General features: G+C 37.2%; 1 protein-coding gene across 3 annotated transcripts; it reads right to left on the bottom strand.

Moving 5' to 3' along the window:
- Positions 1–731: 731 nt before the first annotated feature.
- Positions 732–16,449, bottom strand: LOC135123432 (uncharacterized). 3 transcript variants are annotated; one of them, XM_064048069.1, is made up of 7 exons: positions 16,401–16,448; positions 5,992–14,178; positions 1,813–3,912; positions 1,654–1,763; positions 1,508–1,588; positions 1,125–1,312; positions 732–986 (listed from the first exon to the last, which is right to left on the bottom strand). In XM_064048069.1, exons 1-3 carry the CDS (start codon positions 16,413–16,415, stop codon positions 3,511–3,513), a joined length of 8,604 nt encoding a protein of 2,867 aa, XP_063904139.1. In that variant the 5' UTR covers positions 16,416–16,448; the 3' UTR covers positions 732–986; positions 1,125–1,312; positions 1,508–1,588; positions 1,654–1,763; positions 1,813–3,510. The 3 variants fall into 3 exon arrangements, 2 of the variants coding, with proteins under 2 accessions (XP_063904139.1, XP_063904138.1); XR_010279610.1 differs by lacking the exon at positions 5,992–14,178 and having other exon boundaries at positions 1,813–1,904; positions 16,401–16,449; XM_064048068.1 differs by having other exon boundaries at positions 1,813–14,178.
- Between the last annotated feature and the right edge of the window lie 2,638 nt (positions 16,450–19,087).

The raw sequence follows: 19,087 nt of genomic DNA, 5'->3' as shown, positions 1-19,087 counted from the left end.
GTCTAATTATGAATCAGTTTCTGGATGCTAATACGTAAGTGTTACATTATAACACATAAGTAATCTTGTAGTCAGTCTTCTTTACATTCGAACTAATTTGACCCAAATTCCGGTTGTATCGTTTTTCTGTTCTGCATTTTTTTCCGTTGGCTTTATGTTTGTTTGCTTTTTGTGTGCGTCCATTGAGTACATTTTTTGAAGTGTGTTTAGAGTGTGTGAAAAATTTGAAAAGTCTAGAATGTACAATATTAAAATTGTTAATAAAATGTGTATTGTTTGAGCTCTTTGTAGGGTATTGTTGGCTGCATAACTCGCAAATTGAAAGTCAATTTCAGATTTAAAATTTTGTAGAACTTCCAGAGAGGGAAATTCCAATGGTGGTCAGCATTTTAACGAAAATATTGAGGTTGCTGCTGCTAGTAGATAGACAGCAATAACAGAATTTGAAAAAATGATAAATTTGATGATACATAACATTTTTGGACGCTGAGTTTCACTTTTATCTGTTTAAGCAGATAAGTTAATTGTTAATGAAGATGCTATTGTTGAAGCAAAGTAAATATGACGGAAGAAATGAACTTTTTCAAGATGAAAAAAAATTGCTTCGTATGCATCTAGTAGATGACGTGAGAATATCATTATTCCCTCTCTCGTTTTAAGACTGTGTCTGGATTTTTGTTCTGGAAACAAGTTAGGAGTAAATTCTGGAAGTGCATTTAGAAGAACAAGTGTTACATGATAAAAGTTTTATTTTAGTTTAGGAAAAAATAATTATTACAATGAAAAAAATAGCTACAGAAATTTCAAAAACTGCACGTATATTAAAAATAGTTATAATTTTAAGATCTTTTTAATAAAAATAAATCAAAAAAGTATTTAAAAATATATACATTTTATATGTTCATTGAACACTTTTATTAACATATATCATTTGCTACGAGAAAGAACTGAGCGGAGTGTCTTGACTCTTGTTTTGCCTTTGATTCCTGTAAACATAAATTAATTATTAGAAACTTAATGTTTATAAAGTACTGCTTTACAAATACCAATAAAAAATTTAAGATTAAAATCGTAATGTTTGACCTTCTAGATATAGTACTGAATTTGAACATAAAAAAATATACCTGTGACAGCTTCTTCAATCGACTTTATGCTTCACCAAGACAACTACGTGGCAAGGTCGTTGGTCGAGGGATCAGTTTTTTGGTGATCTTTTCAAAGTTTTCATCAGTCACTTGTTGTGGCTATTCCAAAAATATATATCTGGTTGTGCTGCTTCAAAAATAAATCGAAACACCTTTTGTCGTTATTGCTGAAAAGTTAATTTTTTGTTACCAAGTTGTCGAACTCCCTTAGATTTATTCTTTCAGAATTTACCTTATTAGTTAAATTTCTTAGAAAAATGGCGTAAAAATTTTCTGAGACCGTGATTTTTAGATATTTTCTTCAGTCGTTTTGCGTGATTTACTTTTAGATTGTGAGAATGAAAATTATAGTTTTTACTTACACATTATAGGAAGTCAGCATATTAAATTAAAAAAAGGATGTTTCATCGTGGAGAATTTGTTTTGTATAGGAAGGTTGGTTTCTGGAATCACATGTATTACACCAATTTATCGAATCATTTGATTGGCGATGTTTGTTTTTTCTTACCTTCTATATTTTGCTTCATTTGTGTTGGATTTTGTAAAAGTACATTTTCTTTAGTGCAGTGGAACTGTCTGCTACAACTAGAGATTTAAGATGTCTCGGAAGAATGGATTCTGCAATATTGCTTTTAAATTTAGTTTTTACGGTATAAAACTTACATACCTAAATTATTATTTCCTTTTCTTAACTATGGTGTTATCATTTTCTTCATCTCAGTTTTCTTAAGAATCGATTCAGCAAAAATCTGGTCAATACTAAAGGGTACATGCATCGCGGTTAGTTTATTTATTAATAGAGAAAACACAATTCTGCTTTTCTTTCTTTAGAAAGTCTTATTTTGTCTGTTATTGTAAATGTATCGTCATTGATAACTTTTTGCTTTTTGTATAGGTACTTAAATAAAAAATTAAAATAAATTTGTCTCACAGGCAATTCTAACATTTTCTTTGTAATGGCAGTTAAAAAAACAGCGAGTTTTTTAAGAAGAATATAAGGCAAAGCAAAGGTGATGAAGTGATGTATGAGAATTAAAAAAAAAAATGAGTATTGGAATGGTTCGATTTTACAGTTAAGGAAATTCAAACGAAACAATTTTATAGGTAGAAGATATTTTTAATAGTTACATTATTCGTATTTAAACGTAGACTATTTGTATGCAGATTTCAAATAATATTCATGTTGTTCCAAAATGTTTTTGAACTCGGTTTTTAGAGTAGCTAGCACTATTAGGTTTTCGACGTTAACAATTTCTTTGCAGTGAGTTTATATATTGCTCGTCGTAGAAGTTACAAATTGTGTTCGTTAGACAAAACTTCCTCGTTAACTGTACGCTATCTTTACTGGAAAACTGAATACACTGTATTGTTTACATTATGTCGTATGCCACTTTTTGCAAGTTGCGGAAAATCATACTTATTATTAATAATATTATTATTGTGGATATCTTGGCTAACAGACCTAAGTCCAGTTATAAGCCAACATAATGAGAAGCATCTTAATTGTTCTAAGTAGCTAGAAGAATTCTATTGGTTCTTTATTAGGAAGTATTCAAGACACAGTTGAAGCAGAAATCTTTATTAGATGTCGTAACTGAGAACCGAGAAGAGATTGCGTGTGTTTGTTTAGAAGATGTCTTTGAATAAATGTTGAGGATTACAATGCAAAAGACAGTGTTTTCTAGAGTTGGAACCCTAAAATAGACATTTGCTGGCAGTTCAGGACAATCAATATAATAGTTTAACGCACAAATTTAAGGAAAAAATATCTACGCCTACAAGCCAGAGTTGGAAGCTGAACCCTTTCCAATTAAAAAAAATCGGTAGAATTTGTTCTTTGAGAATGTGATCCACACAATTGTTCGTAGTTTCCCCCGCAAAAAAATATTGTGTTAATATGAAGCAAAAATTGCAAAACAAATTCAGCGAAGTTACTTCACCTGCTGATTTTATTAAACAATGGACGAAATGTACAAAATTTTAACGAGGTGTAAGGATGAAAGCTCCATGGCGAGTATTAAGCGGAAGGGCAGAAATTTTACTAGACGTAGGTTATGACAATGAATTTGTTGGTTTTAATTTGTTTCTTTAATGGTGGTTAGTTGAATCTTGAATCAAATAGGTAGTTCCTTTTGTATTCCAAGCTGTATTATCATTCGAAACGGAACTACATTTGACAATAATTTAGGTAATATTATTCACTTTTTAAACCAACGATTGTAATTTTTCATTTCAGGAAAGTTTGATTTTAAAAAAAAGGCTAACAAATTTCTGTCTATTGACAAAAAAATATATAAACAAACTTTTATTTTACACTTAAAGTCTATGTAGGTAGGAAGATTCGAATAATGATAAAAATTATCTCTTACTTTGGGGGGCTTCGACATCTATGTGGCCGTTTTGGTAAGCTGCAACCCTCATTCTCAGCACGATTTATCTCGGCATCGACCGTCGCCAAATAATCAACAACTTTTTCGTGGCCGTTGTGGCGAGCTATATAAAGTGGTGTCGCACCGTATTTATTAACGTGATTGATTTCGGCACCGACTGTCACCAAGTATTCGACAATCTTTTCATTACCTTCCTGGGAAGCTACATGAAGTGGTGTATAACCCTCGTTATCAGCACGATTGATTTCGGCACCAATTGTCACCAAGTATTCGACAACCTTTTCGTGACCTTCTTGGGAAGCTACGTAAAGTGGTGTTCTGCCGTCATTAGTAGCGCAATTGATTTCGGCACCAACTGTCGCCAAGTATTCGACAATCTTTTCGTGGCCGTTTTGAGAAGCACTGTAAAGTGGTGTCGCACCGTTTTTATTAGCGCAATTGATTTTGGCGCCGACTGTCACCAAATTTTCGACAACCTTTTCGTGACCTTCTTGGGAAGCTAGGTGAAGTGGTGTATTACCCTCGTTATCAGCACGGTTGATTTCAGCGCCGACTGTCGCCAAGTATTCGACAATCTTTTCGTGACCATTTTGGGAAGCTATGGAAAGTGATGCCGTACCGTCATTAGTAGCGCGATTGATTTCGGCGCCGACTTTCGTCAAATATTCGACAACCTTTTCGTGACCTTCTTGGGAAGCTATGTGAAGTGGTGTATAACCCTCGTTATCAGCACGATTGATTTCAGCGCCAACTGTCACCAAGTATTTGACAACTTTTTCGTGTCCATTTTGAGAAGCCATATGAAGCGATGTCGCACCGTCATTAGAAGCGCGATTGATTTCGGCGCAGACTTTCGTTAAGTATTTGACAACTATTTCATAGCCGTTGATGGAAGCTACGTGAAGTGGTGTATAACCATCGCTATTAGCGCAATTGATTTCAGCGCCGACTGTCGCCAAGTATTCAACAACCTTTTCGTGGCCATTTTGGGAAGCTATGGAAAGTGGTGTGGTACCGTTTTTATTGGCATGATTGATTTCGGCGCCGACTGTCACCAAGCATTCGACAACCTTTTCGTGACCGTTGAAGGAAGCTACGTCAAGTGGTGTATAACCTTCGTTATCCGCACGATTGATTTCGGCGCCGACTGTCGCCAAAAATTCAACAACCTTTTCGTGGCCGTTTTGGGAAGCTAGAAAAAGTGGTGTCGTACCGTTTTTATTGGCGTAATTGATTTCGGCGCCAACTTTCGCCAAGTATTCGATAACTTTTTCTTGGCCGTTTTGGGAAGCTAGGAAAAGTGGTGTGGTATCGTTTTTATTGGCGTGATTAATTTCAGCCCCGACTGTCACCAAGCATTCGACAACCTTTTCGTGACCGTTGAACGAAGCTACGTCAAGTGGTGTATAACCATCGTTATCAGCACGATTGATTTCGACGCCGACTGTCGTCAAGTATGCAACAACCTTTTCATGGCCGTTTTGGGAAGCTAGAATAAGTGGTGTCGTACCGTTTTTATTGGCGTAATTGATTTCGGCACCGACTGTCACTAAGTATTCGACAACCTTCTCGTGACCGTTCTGGGAAGCTACGTCAAGTGGTGTATAACCCTCGTTATCAGGACGATTGATTTCGGCGCCGACTGTTGCCAAGTATTCCACAACCTTTTCGTGTCCATTTTGGGAAGCTGCGTGAAGTGGTGTATAACCCTCGCTATTAGCACAATTGATTTCAGCGCGGACTGTCGCCAAGCATTCGACAACTTTTCCGTGACCGTTCCGGGAAGCCACATGAAGTGCTGTATAACCCTCGTGATTAGGGCGATTGATTTCGGCGCCGACTTTCGTCAAGTATTCGACAACTTTTTCGTGGCCGTTGACGGAAGCTGCGTGAAGTGGTGTATAACCATGTCTATTAGCACAATTGATTTCAGCGCCGACTGTCACCAAGTATTCGACAACTTTTTCGTGACCATTGTGGGAAGCTATGGAAAGTGATGTCGTGCCGTCATTAGTAGCGCGATTGATTTCGGCGCCGACTTTCGTCAAATATTCGACAACTTTTTCGTGACCGTCTTGAGAAGCCACGTGAAGTGGTGTATAACCCTCGTTATCAGCACGATTGATTTCAGCGCCCACTGTAGCCAAGTATTCGACAACCTTTTCGTGGCCATTTTGGGAAGCTATGGAAAGTGATGTCGTACCGTCATTAGAAGCGCGATTGATTTCGGCCCCGATTTTCGTCAAGTATTCGACAACTTTTTTGCGACCGTTTTGGGAAGCCACGTGAAGTGCTGTATAACCCTCGTTATTAGGGCGATTGATTTCGGCGCTGACTTTCGTCAAGTATTCTACAACTTTTTCGTGGCCGTTTTGGGAAGCTATAAAAAGTGGTGTCGTACCATTTTTATTGGCGTGATTGATTTCGGCACCGACGGTAACCAAGTATTCGACAACCTTTTTGTGACCGTTTTGGGAAGCTACGTCAAGTGGTGTATAACCCTCGTTATCAGGACGATTGATTTCGGCGCCGACTGTTGCCAAGTATTCGACAACGTAATCGTGTCCATTTTGGGAAGCTATGGAAAGCGATGTCGTACCGTCATTAGTAGCGCGATTGATTTCGACGCCGATTTTCGTCAAGTATTCGACAACTTTTCTGCGACCGTTTTGGGAAGCGACGTGAAGTGGTGTATAACCCTCGTTATCAGGACGATTGATTTCGGCGCCGACTGTAGCCAAGTATTCGACAATCTTTTCGTGGCCATTTTGGGAAGCTATGGAAAGTGATGTCGTACCGTCATTAGTAGCGCGATTGATTTCGGCGCCGATTTTCGTCAAGTATTCGACAACTTTTTCGTGGCCGTTTTGGGAAGCTAGAAAAAGTGGTGTCGTACCGTTTTTATTGGCGTGATTGATTTCGGCACCGACGGTAACCAAGTATTCGACAACCTTTTTGTGACCGTTTTGGGAAGCTACCTCAAGTGGTGTATAACCCTCGTTATCAGGACGATTGATTTCGGCGCCGACTGTTGCCAAGTATTCGACAACGTTATCGTGGCCATTTTGGGAAGCTATGGAAAGTGATGTCGTACCGTCATTAGTAGGGCGATTGATTTCGGCGCCGACTTTCGTCAAGTATTCGACAACTTTTTCATAGCCGTTGACGGAAGCTGCGTGAAGTGGTGTATAACCATGTCTATTAGCACAATTGATTTCAGCGCCGACTGTCACCAAGTATTCGACAACTTTTTCGTGACCACTGTGGGAAGCTATGGAAAGTGATGTCGTGCCGTCATTAGTAGCGCGATTGATTTCGGCGCCGACTTTCGTCAAATATTCGACAACTTTTTCGTGACCGTCTTGAGAAGCCACGTGAAGTGGTGTATAACCCTCGTTATCAGCACGATTGATTTCAGCGCCCACTGTAGCCAAGTATTCGACAACCTTTTCGTGGCCATTTTGGGAAGCTATGGAAAGTGATGTCGTACCGTCATTAGAAGCGCGATTGATTTCGGCCCCGATTTTCGTCAAGTATTCGACAACTTTTTTGCGACCGTTTTGGGAAGCCACGTGAAGTGCTGTATAACCCTCGTTATTAGGGCGATTGATTTCGGCGCTGACTTTCGTCAAGTATTCGACAACTTTTTCGTGGCCGTTTTGGGAAGCTATAAAAAGTGGTGTCGTACCGTTTTTATTGGCGTGATTGATTTCGGCACCGACGGTAACCAAGTATTCGACAACCTTTTTGTGGCCGTTTTGGGAAGCTACGTCAAGTGGTGTATAACCCTCGTTATCAGGACGATTGATTTCGGCGCCGAGTGTAGCCAAGTATTCGACAATCTTTTCGTGGCCATTTTGGGAAGCTATGGAAAGTGATGTCGTACCGTCATTAGTAGCGCGATTGATTTCGGCGCCGATTTTCGTCAAGTATTCGACAACTTTTTCGTGGCCGTTTTGGGAAGCTATAAAAAGTGGTATCGTACCGTTTTTATTGGCGTGATTGATTTCGGCACCGACGGTAATCAAGTATTCGACAACCTTTTTGTGACCGTTTTGGGAAGCTACGTCAAGTGGTGTATAACCCTCGTTATCAGGACGATTGATTTCGGCACCAACTGTCACCAAGTATTCGACAACCTTTACGTGACCGTTTTGGGAAGCTACGTCAAGTGGTGTATAACCCTCGTTATCAGGACGATTGATTTCGGCGCCGACTGTAGCCAAGTATTCGACAATCTTTTCGTGGCCATTTTGGGAAGCTATGGAAAGTGATGTCGTACCGTCATTAGTAGCGCGATTGATTTCGGCGCCGATTTTCGTCAAGTATTCAACAACTTTTTCGTGGCCGTTTTGGGAAGCTAGAAAAAGTGGTGTCGTACCGTTTTTATTGGCGTGATTGATTTCGGCACCGACGGTAACCAAGTATTCGACAACCTTTTTGTGACCGTTTTGGGAAGCTACGTCAAGTGGTGTATAACCCTCGTTATCAGGACGATTGATTTCGGCACCAACTGTCACCAAGTATTCGACAACCTTTACGTGACCGTTTTGGGAAGCTACGTCAAGTGGTGTATAACCCTCGTTATCAGGACGATTGATTTCGGCGCCGACTGTAGCCAAGTATTCGACAATCTTTTCGTGGCCATTTTGGGAAGCTATGGAAAGTGATGTCGTACCGTCATTAGCAGCGCGATTGATTTCGGCACCGACTTTCGTCAAGTATTCGACAACTTTTTCATAGCCGTTGACGGAAGCTGCGTGAAGTGGTGTATAACCATGGCTATTAGCACTATTGATTTCAGCGCCGACCGTCACCAAGTATTCGACAACTTTTTCGTGACCATTGTGGGAAGCTATGGAAAGTGATGTCGTGCCGTCGTTAGTAGCGCTATTGATTTCGGCGCCGACTTTCGTCAAGTATTCGACAACTTTTTCGTGGCCGTTTTGGGAAGCTAGAAAAAGTGGTGTCGTACCGTTTTTATTGGCGTGATTGATTTCGGCACCGACGGTAACCAAGTATTCGACAACCTTTTTGTGACCGTTTTGGGAAGCTACGTCAAGTGGTGTATAACCCTCGTTATCAGGACGATTGATTTCGGCACCAACTGTCACCAAGTATTCGACAACCTTTACGTGACCGTTTTGGGAAGCTACGTCAAGTGGTGTATAACCCTCGTTATCAGGACGATTGATTTCGGCGCCGACTGTAGCCAAGTATTCGACAATCTTTTCGTGGCCATTTTGGGAAGCTATGGAAAGTGATGTCGTACCGTCATTAGCAGCGCGATTGATTTCGGCACCGACTTTCGTCAAGTATTCGACAACTTTTTCATAGCCGTTGACGGAAGCTGCGTGAAGTGGTGTATAACCATGGCTATTAGCACTATTGATTTCAGCGCCGACCGTCACCAAGTATTCGACAACTTTTTCGTGACCATTGTGGGAAGCTATGGAAAGTGATGTCGTGCCGTCGTTAGTAGCGCTATTGATTTCGGCGCCGACTTTCGTCAAGTATTCGACAACTTTTTCGTGGCCGTTTTGGGAAGCTAGAAAAAGTGGTGTCGTACCGTTTTTATTGGCGTGATTGATTTCGGCACCGACGGTAACCAAGTATTCGACAACCTTTTTGTGACCGTTTTGGGAAGCTACGTCAAGTGGTGTATAACCCTCGTTATCAGGACGATTGATTTCGGCACCAACTGTCACCAAGTATTCGACAACCTTTACGTGACCGTTTTGGGAAGCTACGTCAAGTGGTCTATAACCCTCGTTATCAGGACGATTGATTTCGGCGCCGACTGTAGCCAAGTATTCGACAATCTTTTCGTGGCCATTTTGGGAAGCTATGGAAAGTGATGTCGTACCGTCATTAGCAGCGCGATTGATTTCGGCACCGACTTTCGTCAAGTATTCGACAACTTTTTCATAGCCGTTGACGGAAGCTGCGTGAAGTGGTGTATAACCATGGCTATTAGCACTATTGATTTCAGCGCCGACCGTCACCAAGTATTCGACAACTTTTTCGTGACCATTGTGGGAAGCTATGGAAAGTGATGTCGTGCCGTCATTAGTAGCGCTATTGATTTCGGCGCCGACTTTCGTCAAGTATTCGACAATTTTTTCGTGGCCGTTTTGGGAAGCTAGAAAAAGTGGTGTCGTACCGTTTTTATTGGCGTGATTGATTTCGGCACCGACGGTAACCAAGTATTCGACAACCTTTTTGTGGCCGTTTTGGGAAGCTATGTCAAGTGGTGTATAACCCTCGTTATCAGGACGATTGATTTCGGCGCCGACTGTTGCCAAGTATTCGACAACGTTATCGTGTCCATTTTGGGAAGCCATGGAAAGTGATGTCGTACCGTCATTAGTAGCGCGATTGATTTCGGCGCCGATTTTCGTCAAGTATTCGACAACTTTTTTGCGACCGTTTTGGGAAGCTACGTGAAGTGCTGTATAACCCTCGTTATTAGGGCGTTTGATTTCGGCGCCGACTTTCGTCAAGTATTCGACAACTTTTTGGTGGCCGTTTTGGGAAGCTAGTAAAATTGGTGTCGTACCGTTTTTATTGGCGTGATTGATTTCAGCGCCGATTTTCGTCAAGTATTCGACAACTTTTTCGTGACCGTCTTGGGAAGCTACGTGAAGTGGTGTATAACCCTCGTTATCAGGACGATTGATTTCGGCGCCGACTGTTGCCAAGTATTCGACAACGTTATCGTGGCCATTTTGGGAAGCTATGGAAAGTGATGTCGTACCGTCATTAGTAGGGCGATTGATTTCGGCGCCGACTTTCGTCAAGTATTCGACAACTTTTTTGTGGCCGTTTTGGGAAGCCAGAAAAAGAGGTGTCGTACCGTTTTTACTGTCGTGATTGATTTCGGCGCCGACTATCACCAAGCATTCAACAACCTTTTCGTGACCGTTTTGTGAAGCTACGTCAAGTGGTGTATAACCTTCGTTATCAGCACGATTGATTTCGGCGCCGACTGTCGCCAAAAATTCGACAACCTTTTCGTGGCCGCTTTGGGAAGCTACATAAATCGGTGTATAACCACCATTATCAGCACGATCGATCTCGACACCAGATTCTACAAAATATTTAACGATTTTTAAATTTCCATTTTCACAGGCCAACAACAGCGATGTTTCACCATATGCTGCAGTAACAAATTTGATTTCACACCAAAATTTATTTAACTCTTCAACTGTGATCAGTTTGTGTACGCTGTCGTAGCCGAGCAAAGCAGAATAATATATAATGTTTATTACTTCATCGCGTGTGCACAATTTCTTCAGCTCATTTTTTTCTTTTTGAAGTAATTGTATTTCTGCTCCTAAACTCTCACTTTTCCTGGCATAAGACAAAGGCACCGCATTTAGCAATAAGTCACGTTCACCAAGCTCGTTTATACGTTGCAAATGCATTATCGTTTCAAAATATGCTTCGTTTTCTGGATTTCTATCGAAATTGCTGTCTTCGTGCACAATATAGTCCCCATTTACCCCTGTCACTTTTACAAACGGATGTCTTTTCCCCCATGACGAAATCAGATGTAAAGCACTTCTGCCAGCTTCATCTTTGCGTCTTAACGTTTCGTCGTCATACGTTTTAAGTAACGCATAATCTTTGTATAAAACGGCAATGTGAGCTTTGGAGTTTTTGGCCAACAGCATGTCAAAAAAGAAACGAACGTTATTAAACTTTGCGTCGAACAGTGTGTCCGCAACTAAGCCTTTAACACTATTAATGTTTTTTAAAAAATATGTAGCAACTAAATATTCTGCGAAAGAACAATGAAGGAAATGAGGAACATTATTATGGAATTCATTTACAAGACCGAGACCTGCATAGCTTTCCAAAATTTGTTCTATACGTTGTCCGTATTCAATATTTAATCGATGCAAAATTTCTTCTGGAAATATTACTTTAAAGGCCACATTTTGATATAAATCTAAAGCCTTTCGTTTTTCTCCACGAACTATATTTTCTATTTGGGGATTTTGAAAATCAAATCCGATTTTGTCTTTGTAAAAGTTATTAAATTTTCCATCAATAAAATAATCGTACAGATCAGTCAAGAGGAAAATGTTGTTCATTAGTTTCAAATATTTTTCACTATCTTCACGGAATAGTTCGGTAAGCATGAATATTTGAAGTGGGATACCCAGTATGTCTACATGTTCAACAAGGGCAAACGACGATTTGATTTTTTCGAGCGTGATGTCAATTTTTTCTACAGAAATGAAAGATTTTAGACGTTTTTTAATGTACTGTTGTTGTTCTTCTTCGCTAAACTGGTTTATACTAAGTGACGGCAAATTGAATTTTTTTTCCAGAGATATTTTTAAATGTGGTCTGCTAGTAACCCACTGACGGATATATTTTTTTGAGAAATCGAGGATTATATTTAAAGCGATATCAAAATGTTGGCTTAGAATTTCGTCGAGTGCATCCCACACGTAGATAACGTTGTTTCTCTTTATACACATTTCGAAAAAGTCTCGATCGAGTTTACTGAGCGATCGATATTTTTCGTTCGCGATAAATTTTTCAAATAAGTCTGTATAATTTGCCGTTTTAGGGAAATCAGAATTGTGAAAAAATAGATTAACATCTTGAGGACTAATTATAACTGTCCAGTATTTCGGCGAACATTTATTTTTGAAACTTTTCATTAGCTCGGATTTGCCCATTCCAGGTTCACCCGTTATTAGATTAAAGTTAGATAACCGAGAAGACCATAGCGTATTTTCTTCCGTACAATATTTATTATTAGTCAACTTATAACCCTCTAGATCGCTTACAACACCTTCGCTTTTAATCCATTCTAAATTTCCGTCAGGCAAAAGTTGAAAATAGTGAAATTGTTTTGTATCTTTGTTTACGTTGTAAATTTCTTGAAGTTCAGAATCGTTATAATGCCGGTTGCCTACGAAAATCGTTTTAGCAAACTTTGATTTAACAAAATTAAATTTATTTTTGTTATCACCTAGAGTGAATTCATAAGAAGGATTTTTTTTTTTGTCACCTACGAAATTTGTATTACCAACGTTCGATTTATTACTAAAGTTACCTGTACGTCTATATGGATTAGGTTTAATACATTTTTCCATGGGAACTTCATTATTTGATAGATTTTTTTCAAGCAAAAGGTTATCAATGTCAATTAATTTACATTTGTTGAGTATATCTTTTGCTTTATCAAAGTTATTCGCACAGTTCAAAACAATAATTGTATTTTCGTGGACTTTTTCTAAATAGGTAATCTTTACAACACTTGGCGAGAGATAGCGTTCGATATAAGGTTCAGGGAGTATTTCTCTTTCTCCGCCTACATGACATGTACCGTTTAGCATCTCGACTAAATTGTCAGTGCTAACATTTTCTAAAAATTCCCCGTTATCTTCAAAAGCGGTCATAAGATTAAGTTCTTCCTTCCCTTGGACCGATATAGTAAAATTCTGCATAATCTTGTCGCGAACGTCAGGTTTCACGTCAGATAAATATTGGAACAAGGAATACTTCTTCATCCACTCCTTATTTTTACTTTCACCAACCAAGATAAATTTTTTGTCGGGGCATAGTTGAATGGCTTTTTCAGCGTATTCACATTCACATACTATTAATGGACATCTATCCATCAACCATAGCAACTGAGTAAATGCTTTTGGGTCTTTGTTGCCGATATCATCACATCTGAGATTAGGCAGATACCTGCTTTTTACTTCATTTAATTCTTTCAAATCAATACTTTTCTCTGTTGCAATATCACCCCACAGTTGTTTAATTGCTTCGCACGATTTTTTTTCAAATAGTGTAATGCTGAATAAGGAAATGGCTTCTCGAAGTATTTTCATTTTATCACTAACTAACGAAGCAAATGATAAAGGCTCGATTTGAAGGGACAGAAGCTGCAGTGCAATTAAACGTTGAATCCACTTTTTGTTCAGCTTTTCTTTTGTGTCTTCTTGCATGTTCCAATCATGTATTCTTTTGAGGAATCTGTCGAACATTTCTTCACTACAAGAATATCTTGTGGTGAATTTTTCAGCTACAATTTTTTCTAGGTTTTCAACATTTTCTTGATCGGTATATAAATAAAATTTACTAAAAAATCTCTGATATTCTCGAATTTTTAGACGCATTTCTGTATTCCAACTTTTTTCTATTATTTCAAACTGATACACATTATTTATGTTCTCTGTAAGTTCTGAAGTGGTGTTTGCTTTAACGGGTTTAATAAAAAATCCTTCTACTTCTAGTTTAAATTGTGCATTGTTTTGACACTTGAACGATCTGTTGGTAAACAATATAAATTCATCAACGTCTTTCTTTATTTTCTGAAAACTTTGGAAATATTTGTTTATGCTGAAATCTCCCTTTTTTGCACCCAAGTATTGTGTGATCAGTATCTTCTTCTCTGAGTGCTTCAACTGAACTGCTTTTATTCGTTCTACTTTTTCTGTAGATGACATAAATTTAATAACTACATCATCAAATGCGCCATATTCTTCGTCGTTTGATGATATATGAAATGTTTCGATAGCTGGGTCATTTACTAGTTGTAGAACAACACTGGCGAGAACCGCATCCTCATAATCTTTGCCTTTATCTGTTGTACCGCTCCTTTTTTTAAAACTCTGGAAAGGAATAAACGAACAACTGTTTTGAAAAGTTATAGGATAATAATACATTAATAATCCAAATTTTGTTTTATTTGCTTGCTTTTCTTTAAGATCTACAATCAAACGAATAAGATTTTATTTAATCTTAGAGAAGAAAGTTTGCCTCGGACACGCGACATCTAAGTACTTTATTTAATTTCTATTTTTTAGTTAAAATAACTACCAAGTGTTTCTTTACTAACAACATTAAAAACTAATCTATTTAAAAAATTGCTTCAAATAAACAGATTTTGTTAATTTAATAGTTGTTGTTAAATATACTAATCGATTCTTCATTATTCATATCTTGTAAATATGGTCTTCATTCAATTTAGACAAAAAAAAAACGAAATATCTATTTTTCATCACTTAAGTTAAAGTTCTTATCAATTTATAACCATTTTTTTCATGAAACCTTTTTCTAAATCAATGTAATCGTTGACCACGGAGAAAGAAAATGAATTTGAAGGTAATGTGTATACAGGGTTGCTAGTGATGTAAGGAAACGGTTCAATATTTTGAGAACCAATTGTACAAATCAACTGAAATTAAGTATAGGTGTACAACAAGTTGTGCTCTAATTATTCGGCAAATTTTTTTTTTTAAATAGCACTACCATATAATTAATGGATCAATCAATTCAAACGATACTGAACAAGGAAAAGTTTCACCCACACAAAATCAATTTAGTACAAGAGCTAAACGAAGATGATTTTCATCGTAGAGTTGAATTTACCGAAATTATTATGAACAGAATACAAGACGGAAATTTTATCAACAGGATTTTGTTTTCTGACAAATTTACGTTTTATTTAAATAGTCATGTGAACTGCACGTACTGGTCTGACACAAATCCATACTGGATGGGGCAAATCCGCACACAGCGTCCAGAAAAACTGAATGTTTGGTGCGGTATTATTGGTTACCACGTAATTGATCTTTTTTTATTAATGGGAATTTAAATTCTGGGGGATTTAAGGCTTAGAGGATTGTTTCCCAAGTACCAAAACCCGGAGTTATCAGCGGAAACTATTTGGTTTCAACAAGACAGTGCTCCACCCCATTTTGGACGTCAGTGCGATAGTACTTAAATGAAACTTTTCCTGGCAGATCGATAGGCCGAAGGGGTACTATTGAGTGGCCTGCCAGATCACCGGATTTGACACCGCTTGACTTTTTCTTGTCGGGCGTTTTAAAGAATCGCATTTATATGAATAGACCGAAGACCGGTTCACACTGAAGACTTTACTCACTTACATTACGCATACGTAACGAAATTGCTAGCATTCCTCCAGAAATTCTCATTAACTTATTACATTTTATTCAGCGTCATTTTCACTACCAGGAAGTAAATGGAGAGCATTTTAAGCATCTTTTGTAGAAAGCAGAAGTTTAATTTTCGTTTTGGTTGTCATTGGTTAATTTGTTTATTGTTTAATAATTTATTTTGCCATTTAAGCAGAAAGAAAGTGTGATTGTGCTATATCAACGAATTCAGAAAAAAGCGCTACTCAAAAATGCATTCACCATTTAAAAAAATCAGGTTGGTCTTGCATCTCGAAAACAAATAAAGCAAAAAAAATTTTTGACGAATAATTAGAGCACAACTTCCTGTACCCCTATAGCTACTTCCAGTTGATTTGTACAATTGTTCTCAAGATATTTAACCCTTTCCAAACATTCTAGCGACCCCTGTATTATTATTAATCAACAAGAATTTAGAAATTTACAACAGCTGGCATTGACAAACATTCGGTTTTTCATATCTTGAAATTTAGGATGTCATGTGTTCCGCGGAATTAGTGGTGGTTGCTATCCTTGTTTGTCCAATATAATTTTATCAAAATTATTATGACTGACTCATCAACAGTCCTCAAAGTAACCCGATTGCGACAATTTCTTTCACGTTAATTTCAAAATAAAATGGTAACGTTATTTAAGTTGCCATTTTAATTAACGCGAAGAGCGAAAAGATATTTAGGATCCAAATCGTGAATAAATTAAAGAAACCTTTGGCCCCTAAGTATTGGAAATTCATGCTCTTGTTTATTGTACGTCTGAAAATTTTCTTAAAGGAGAATCAGATTTTTTTATACATCGCTCTAGTATAACTTTGATTCGTACATCAGAATCAGATCAAAAATTTTAAAATAGTACTAATCATTGCACTTAACTAGCATATGTGGAAAAACACTCACCTCGAATTCCGCCATTACTGAAGATGTAGTAAGAGTAACAGACACAAGATGTTCAACTAAAAATTTTAAAATAAAAGTGTGGCAAGAGACCATTTATATATGTAGGCGACATTAAATTGAGTATATTTACAGCCTTTGATAAGATAATAAATACGCAACTTAAAACTACATATGTGGCTTATTTAGTTGACTAAAAATTTATTTCAAATCGATATATTGCGATAGAGTTTAAACAAATATAATTTTTAATCTGTTGTTTACAATAGTTTAGTTTCCAAAAAACTGTAAAAATAATTCGAAAGTAAAATGTGGACATAAATATATCTTTGGTTTAATGTATGTAATATTTATTTTCCAATGTCCTTCTGCTCACACGAATTGTTTAAACATAGATTACACAAAAGGACCGATTTTCTTAGAAATTCAATGTTCAATGTTCAATTAACCTCGAAAACTGTAGCAATCTTTTCAGAAAGAAGAAAAGAAAAACACCTCTGGTCCTGAAATAGATAATAAAACCTAGCTAGAAGTTACGTTTTTTTGAAAATTGTTAGAGATGCATATATTTTATATTTAAATTTGTTTCTGATGCACGTCAATAAAACAAGAATTGCAACAACTGGGTAGGGAAAAACGTGGATAAAATATTAGGAGAACATAACATAATGAAAGATATTTATAAAATATAGAGTATCTGCAAATAAATTATACAATCCTTGTTTGCTTTGTAAATTTTTCTTTACACAGGAAAATATTTGAGAATTATGCATAGCAAGGACATGAATTAACAATTAAATGTAGGCGTGTTGTAAATGTAATTGTTGCTATTTTGAATTCGCGAATTGCCAGATTTCTATCATTTTTACTTCCCGAGCGTAAGCAAAGGAAGTAACAATACTACGGCCTACTTTTACGTTTTCTCGGCCTTTCATGACGCCTAGAGGACGAAGAAATAAATGTCCCGTTTCCGTCTGTCTGTCCGTCTGTCCGTCTGTCTGCCGTCCCGGATTTTTATTAGACAGATAATCTCCGAAAGTACTGGACCGATTGTTGCGAAATTTTGTATTTATATTAGGAATATCATGTAGATGGTAAAACGGTAACCAAAATTTGTCTAATCATCCCCATCACTAATGCGATGACGTCAGTTCAAAATTGTACATAGTAAATTGGTTTTAAATTGTATAAAATGACATAGTCCTACACATGTAGTTTATGACTTCGAATTGAGTTTTTACCCGAAACGTCCAGATTTTTGGGAAAAAAAATCAAAATTATGAAACAAGATTTTGCAATTTAATTTTGAATCTGCAAAACCGAATGCTTTGAAATCTTTCAGATGGTTTACAGTTATGACAAGCATGATAAAGTTTTAAACAAAATATATTTACTTATACCCTCCAAAAAATTGATGACGTCAGTTCAAAAGTTTGCCGAATAAATCCTATCTAAAATCTACAAAATGTGATGAGTCTGTACTTGCGATTTATCATCCCATTCATATTCTTTGGATTTGCATATACAGGGTGACTCAAAAAAATTATCATTGTATTTGAGGAGCGAGGGAAGTTCTGTTGAAACAACTTTCGACCAATTTTTTATATCTGATACTTCAGATGCCATGCCCAGAATTAGTAAACTTTTAAGTAAACAGTATTCCAACTCTTGTTTTGTCGGAAATGTCGAAAATAAAAAGAAGCTGTTTTGTCACAACCACCTTTTAGTGTATATCATTTCCTAAAGAAACTCGACAATAATTTTGGTACGAATTGGGTTTGTAGCCGAAAACAGTGGTGAAAACCACGTTCCGAAATTTCCATAAATAATTCAGATCTTGATTTTTACAGATACGTGACGAAAATATCACGAAAATTTGAAAATAAGATCACAAACCTAGAAAAAAAAACTACTCCAACGTGTAGGTATTACACATTTTAAAACTTAATTTTTATAAAGTGTTGTTCATAAAAACAAAAATTAATAAGGTAATTGACGTTGTTTTTAGACATGAATTCTCTCTTCGAACATTTTCTTTAATTCCTAAAAGAAATTTCTACCCCTATAACTTCGTCTAAATGTTTAAATATGAGAAAAATTTTGATAACTGTTGCTGAACGACTCCTCAGTGTATGTTTTAGACTGTGAAAATTGGCATACGGACTCAACACTGAATACAATACAAAAATCTCCACCTCCACAGCTTCATTAAAATTTAAAAATATGCAAAAAATTTTGGTGAACTTACTTGACCGGCCCTTTTGTCAGCGTTCCAGATCATGAAAATTAAGCAGACTTTTGAAAATAAACTTACGAGCATTAAAATTCGGCCACTTCAAATATAGCGTCTAGCGTGTTTGGGCTGGCCAGCACGTAGCCCGGATATGAATCCTATAGAACATCTATGGGATGAACTTAAACGAAGAATTAGAGATAGGATCCCGGTTCCTGGGTCACTCCAAGAGCTCAGAATAACCAGTGAAGAAGAATGGGCTAATATCCCACAAGAAGTTGTCGTCACCTTAATTGAATCCATGAATTGACGAATGCGACCGGTTATTAGAGGTAGGGGTGGCAACACCGAATATTAACATCATTTTCTTCTTTAAATTGCTGATTTTGCTAACATAAAAAAATTTGTTATTGAACAATTTTCTTTTTTGCCCAAAAAAGAATATTGCAAAACAATT

This window comes from Zophobas morio, unplaced genomic scaffold (assembly GCF_036711695.1).
Source record: "Zophobas morio isolate AGI-343-1 ecotype UQ-CSIRO unplaced genomic scaffold, CSIRO_AGI_Zmor_V1 ptg000006l, whole genome shotgun sequence".
NCBI classification, from domain to species: domain Eukaryota; kingdom Metazoa; phylum Arthropoda; class Insecta; order Coleoptera; family Tenebrionidae; genus Zophobas; species Zophobas morio.
Note: the sequence above shows the minus strand (reverse complement) of the source record. Positions and strands in the feature narration are given on the sequence as shown.